This window comes from Geotrypetes seraphini, chromosome 6 (assembly GCF_902459505.1).
Source record: "Geotrypetes seraphini chromosome 6, aGeoSer1.1, whole genome shotgun sequence".
NCBI classification, from domain to species: domain Eukaryota; kingdom Metazoa; phylum Chordata; class Amphibia; order Gymnophiona; family Dermophiidae; genus Geotrypetes; species Geotrypetes seraphini.
The window spans coordinates 172612710-172618709 of record NC_047089.1 but is presented as its reverse complement, the minus strand read 5'-3'; the positions used below and the strand labels follow the sequence as shown (position 1 = coordinate 172618709).

Genomic DNA, 6000 nt, shown 5'->3' with positions numbered 1-6000 from the left:
GGTGTTTATTACATGGACCATATAAATAGTAAGTAGCAAAATTCTTTTGAAGTCCAACATAATAGAAAAATAAGCATTTTCTATCTTTCTATGACCTGCAAATATAGAATGTCTTAGTGATAATATAAAGAGTGTCCCAGTAAGTATTTGGCCCTATGTGGCGAAACAGCCAAGGGTTAGCTAGTTACGTCTCAGTCCCTCAAAATTACTGAGCTATATGTGGAGAGATTCTGTCCATCACATCCTTTCCCCTTGGAGTAAATATGATATTTGGGCATCTCGAGGGATATTCTGCTCTGGCTGGAGATTTATATATTCATAAATCTATTTTGCACACAAAGTTTTTAGAATGAGGTCTCAAGTAGTAGTGTTTAGAAATACAGTTGTAGTAATTTTTATCTTGAAACAGCGTAGCGTGAAAGTCGTACTGCAGCTTTTTTCCCTTCAGTAGTAGGTAAGTTTTTTGTTTGTGTTTTTCCCCCTTACTTAAAGAACAAAAATTAATTCTAACTGTATAGTTTTTAAAGCGTCTGATCACGTAATATCTGCTTCCAGCATCTTTCCTATAGCTTATTAATGTCCCCCTCCCCCTTCTTAACAGAGCTTAGGCAGTGTTGGCCCTAAGGACTGACGGGACTTCCTACTACTACTACTACTACTTATCATTTCTATAGTGCTGTATATTAAACATGTAAAAAACAATCTCTGCGTAATAGAGCTTACAGTCTAATTAAAATAGACAAACCAGACAAATAGAGGTTAGGGAATTTCTCACAGAGGGCTTGATAAAACAGACATGGGTAATTTACTAGTGAGTGGGAGTTGGGAGTTAAACAGCTTCTGCTTTTAAGTTGGGATTTCTGCTTCAAGACATTACCACTATTTATGGCCATCAGGGTCAGCCACTTTTCCTTTCTCATTTCTTTCCCAGGATTGAATGCGTCACCTGCTTCACTTTTATACACTTGAGCACTTTATCAGTAATTAAGATATTGCCTCTTGGGGTACCTTAAGCTTTTCAGTGCTGCTGACATTTATACTTTGTGACCTTTCTCAATACAGTAGTTCCGTGTAATACAGCTAACTTTTATTTGATGGTACTTGTATATTGGAAAATATCAGAAAAAAGGTATACATACAATCCTGCCTCTCACTTATCTCCCCATCCTCTTGGCTGTATGTTTCCTTTATTTAAAGTTATGTCTCATTTACAGTTCTGTTTCTCCTCTCGGTTCTCTCCTGTTTGGTTGTTCTATTGATTCTTCATTGCTGGGTCTTTTTCATTTTATTGATTAATGGTTGTATGTTGTTTTTTTTTTTTTAAATCTATTGTAATTCGCCTTGATATTGTTATATAGTCGGTATATCAAATAAAAAAAGACTAAACTGAACTAGAACACTTTATACAGTAATGCTCAATTCACAGAATTTGTTAGTATTGTAATCTGGTTTCACTTACTCAGAAATGCTGCAGGTAAGGCAACCAGAGCAGAAGTGTGGGGAAAGAAAGGAAGTTATCTGAACATTAGAATTGGCCCTTCTATTAAGTGGACCAGACATCTACCTAGAGTGTCAGAAGTGATAAGAAGGGGGCAGGAGGGGTGGTGGTAGCAGCATGGAACTGGCATAGCATACAAGCCAACATCGGAGCAACAATGGGCATTTGAGAACTCGGACGTATTCAAGGCCTAAGTCTCACCCTCCTCTGACAGGAAGTCTGGGAAGAGGGTAGGATCAAGTTGTGAGTGCACATAGGTGCTCAAATGTCCCATGCTGTGCTAAGGTTTGTTCTCATGTAGGCTTAGATTGGGCAAAGGATGGAGTGTAGAGGTAGCAAGGGGAAGAGATAGTAAACATCTTGGGGAGAGGAGGACGGAAGAGGAGGATACTGGACATCTGATATGGGTAGGAAATAGAAGATGTTATATAATTTTGTGGGAGTATGATAGGAGAGTCTCTATGGGTCAAAATTCCAGGAGCCAATGGATTGGAAATGAAGATCAGCATCTACTATCAACCCCCAGGGCAGTCCGAAGAAATTGATGGAGAAATGATAGATGAGATCAAACGCAACTGCAAGGTAGGCAATGCAGTTATCATGGGTAATTTCAACTATCTGGGAATAGACTGGAACCTAGGCACCTCCAGCTGTGGTAGGGAGACCAAATTCCTGGATGCTGTAGGCGACTGCTTCCTGGAACAACTTGTCAAGGAAAACACAAGAGGAAATGCAATTCTGGACTTAATTCTAAATGGACTACGAGGATAGGTGCAAGATGTAGAAGTAGAGGGAACGCTGGGAACCAGTGATCACAATATGATCCGCTTCGACATGGATGCAGGGGTGAAACATCGATCCAGAATGACAGCGATGACACTGATCTTCTGAAAAGGGAATTACAAAGGGATGAGACTCATGGTGGGGAAGAAGATCAAAAAGAGGATAAGCACTGTAAAAATGCTAGTGGAGGAATGGTCCCTTTTTAAGGACACAATCACCAAGGTACAAAATCTATATATACCGCGTATCAACAAGGGATCCAAGAAGAAAAAGAAGAAAGAACCGGCATGGCGGCATAGCGGTGAAGGAAGTAATCAGATACAAGAAGACTTCGTTTAAGGAATGGAAAAGGTAAAAAATGGATGAAAACTGGAAAAAGCACAAACAGCATCAACACAGATGCCATAAAGCGGTAAAAGGGGCCAAAAGAGACTAGGAGGAAAAAATAGCCAAGGAGGTGCAAAACTTCAAGCCGTTCTTTCGATATATTAAGGGGAAATGACCCGCAAAGGAAGCGGTGGGACCATTGGATGATTATGAAATAAAGGGAGTGCTAAAGGAGGACAAAGCCATCGCCAATAAACTGAACACATTTTTTTGTCTGTATTTACCAAAGAGGATATACACAACATACCGGAACCCGACAAGCTATACGCTGGAGGCAAAGATGAGAATCTGACATGGTTGACTGGATGGCATCCATCCAAGGGTCATTAAGGAACTGAAAGGGACTATAGCTGAACTGCTTCAACTAATAGCCAATCTGTCGATCAAATCGGGAAAGATTCGGGAAGACTGGAAGGTGGCAAATAGTACACCAATCTTCAAAAAAGGTTCGAGGGGAGATCTGGGAAAGTCTGATCTCAGTACCGGGAAAGATGGTAGAGGCGCTGATAAATTCTCCTAAGGGACTAAAGGGATTAGGGCTCTTCAGCTCAGAGAAGAGATGGCTGAAGGGAGATATGATAGAAGTCTATAAAATCTTGAGTGAACATGTAAATGCTAAAACCTGCTAGCGCAGTTTAATAGAAGAGGGGGCAAGTTTGTAATTTACTAGATATTGTGGGGTAAAAATTCATTAGTGCCTATAGTAGTTAAACTTTTTTGTGAAGGAGCATATATCCTGAAAGTTCACCTTAAAGGCTGATGATGAGGTGGGTGTGTAAAGCTCATTGCAATGAAACAGAATTGAACAGTGAGTGACACTGCTGAAGAGCTTAAGAGAAAGAAGAGAGTGTAAAATGTGGAGTTAATATTGATATATATCCTCAGAATAGAGACGGTGATTGTATGTATCTTGGGATAAAATTTTGAAGTGTTGACTACATTGTGATGAAAGTTCACCTAGGAGAGCGGTGTCAAATGTCGGTCCTCAAGGACCGCAATCCAGTCGGGTTTTCAGGATTTCCCCAATGAATATGCATGAGATCTATTTGCATGCACTGCTTTCATTGCAAGCTAATAGATCACATTGGGGAAATCCTGAAAACCCAACTGGATTGCGGCTCTCGAGGACCGACATTTGACACCCCTAACCTAGAGCATAACATTCCCTTGGATTGGCCCTGCTCAGTATTTCTTGCATCCCGATGCTAGATTAAGAAGAATGAAAGTACTCAATAGTTTCACTACATGTTGATTTGAGGACTGCTTTCTTACTTCTATATTTTATCACTCACAGAGCTCACCCAAATCGAGGACCCGAGGGAGCAGTGGAGAAGGGAGCAGGAGCGGATGCTAAAGGAGTATTTAATTGTGGCCCAGGAGGCTTTAAATGCAAAGAAAGAGATCTACCAGATTAAACAGCAGAGGTTTGAGCTGGCGCAGGAGGAGTACCAGCAGCTGCATGAACTGTGTGAGGAAAGCCACTCCCATACCAGCTGTACGACTCTTTTTTTTTTTGTTACCGTTCTGCTGCATTCCTTCTTACCCCCTCCCCCTCCCCTACTTCCTTTTAAGCTGTACATACTTCCACTGAGATTGTGTTCCTGTTGCTGATGCTTATCTAAAAGTGCACCAACCTTTCAATGCAGGAGATGAAAAGATGGTTATATAGCTATCCTCTTCTAAAATGTGCATCATCGTATACCCCTTTATATTTCTGTGTATGCTTTTGGCAATCTACCCACTCAGGGATATATAGATAGATATACACCCCCTGGGTAGATAGGGTGCAAAACACATTGGGGGAAGGGGCATTCATCTATAACCCTTGACAGACTAAGTCAGCTTTTTTTCACATGCAAATTGGCTTTTGGAAAATCACCTATCCTCAGTGCAAATATCCCATAGTCCTGAACTAGTTGGGTGAGGAAAATAATGAGCATCAATTGCACTTTCAAATCTCTGCTTGTTGTTTTTCTTTAAAAATTTTCCTTGAAAATATTGTGCATTTACATACTGTACTTGAGAGAAAAAAATCCAAAGCCAAATCCTGTGCATAAGTTAGTTTTAATTATTGGCACAAAGCCTGTGAATAAAAAATATATGCAGTAGTTGCACCTGATTTTTTTCCCCTGTAGGGGTCATTTCTAAAGCCATTTATATGCATTTGGTTTGTTTTAGAATTTTGTTTATATATTTGTATGTTTATTATTTTGGTGGTTCTGCTTTTTTAATTGTTTTTCTGATGTTTGATGTTTTGGTTTTTAATTATCCAGTTCTAAACATTGTAAATCATTTGGAACAGGATTTTTGGCAGTAGTGACTGATAAGTTGAACTAAATGAAATTGAGGTGAATATACCAGTTTACCCTCGGAAGTCTTCTTGAAAGTTGACCCAATAATATTTTATGGCACTGTTTTTTCCCTTTCTTTCTCTTTCTTCCTCTTTCTCTTTCTTTCTGTCTAAATGGTCAGATATTTGAAGAATAGTCCAGAAGTCTTAGTAAAGTGGAAATATTTGCTACTTTTCAGCCTACTCTGGATTTTCAACCAACACAAAGTATGACCCTTATCAGATTAAGGCAGAAATAGCAGGTCGTCGAGACAGAGTAAGTACCAGTTTCTGTGCATTTTTCTGTTTTCCTGTTTATAGAAAACCATCTTCATTGATATGAGAGAAGAATCAGACAAGACAGTATAGTTATAACAGTATAGTTATAAACTAGTATTTTAGCCCGTTACATTAACGGGTGCTAGAATATATGTCTGTCTGTCTTTATTTCTGTCTCTCTCTCCCTCCCGCTGTCTGTCTCTCTCCCTGGCCCCCTTTGTCTGTCTGTCTTTCTGTGTCTCTCCCTGCCCCTATGTCTTTCTTCTTTTCTTTCTGTCTCCCTTCCTCCCGCTGTCTGTCTTCATTTCTCTCCCCCACTTCCCTGTGCAACAGCCACAGCAGCATCCCCTCCCCCTCCATTTCCCTGTGCAGCAGCATTTCCCCCACCCTACTTCCCTGTGCAGCAGCAGTATTTCGATCCCCCCACTTCCCTGTGCAGCAGCTACAGCAGCAGCATTCCTTCCCCCTCCATTTCCCTCCCCCACAACACTTCCCTGTGCAGCAGCAGCATTTCTCCTACCCCCCTTTCCCTTCCCACAATCTGGCCGGCTCCCTTAGTCCCTTACCGCACCCCCCCCCATCAGAGACGCAACAGAGCAATTCAGGGCAGTAGAAAGCCCCGAAGCAGCGTATGTAGAGTGCTACAGATGCTGCTGAAATTGGCAGGTTTGGAGTCGGGACCGCGGGAAGGGAAGGGGGGGTAGCAAAGGACTAAGTGGGCCGT

At 41.1% G+C, this 6000-nt stretch overlaps 1 protein-coding gene across 4 annotated transcripts in view; it reads left to right on the top strand.

Moving 5' to 3' along the window:
- Window positions 1-6000, top strand: part of WWC3 (WWC family member 3) — a 230235-nt gene that overhangs the window by 111087 nt on the left and 113148 nt on the right. The window contains exons 2-4 of one of the 4 annotated variants that reach the window (XM_033949184.1): window positions 1-28; window positions 3963-4136; window positions 5198-5274. The exon at window positions 1-28 is cut by the window's left edge and continues 82 nt beyond it. In XM_033949184.1, the coding sequence (XP_033805075.1) occupies window positions 1-28; window positions 3963-4136; window positions 5198-5274 (279 nt within the window). Of the gene's footprint in view, window positions 29-3962; window positions 4164-5140; window positions 5275-6000 lie in introns of those variants that run through there. The other 3 variants (XM_033949183.1, XM_033949185.1, XM_033949186.1) reach the window with 3 other exon arrangements.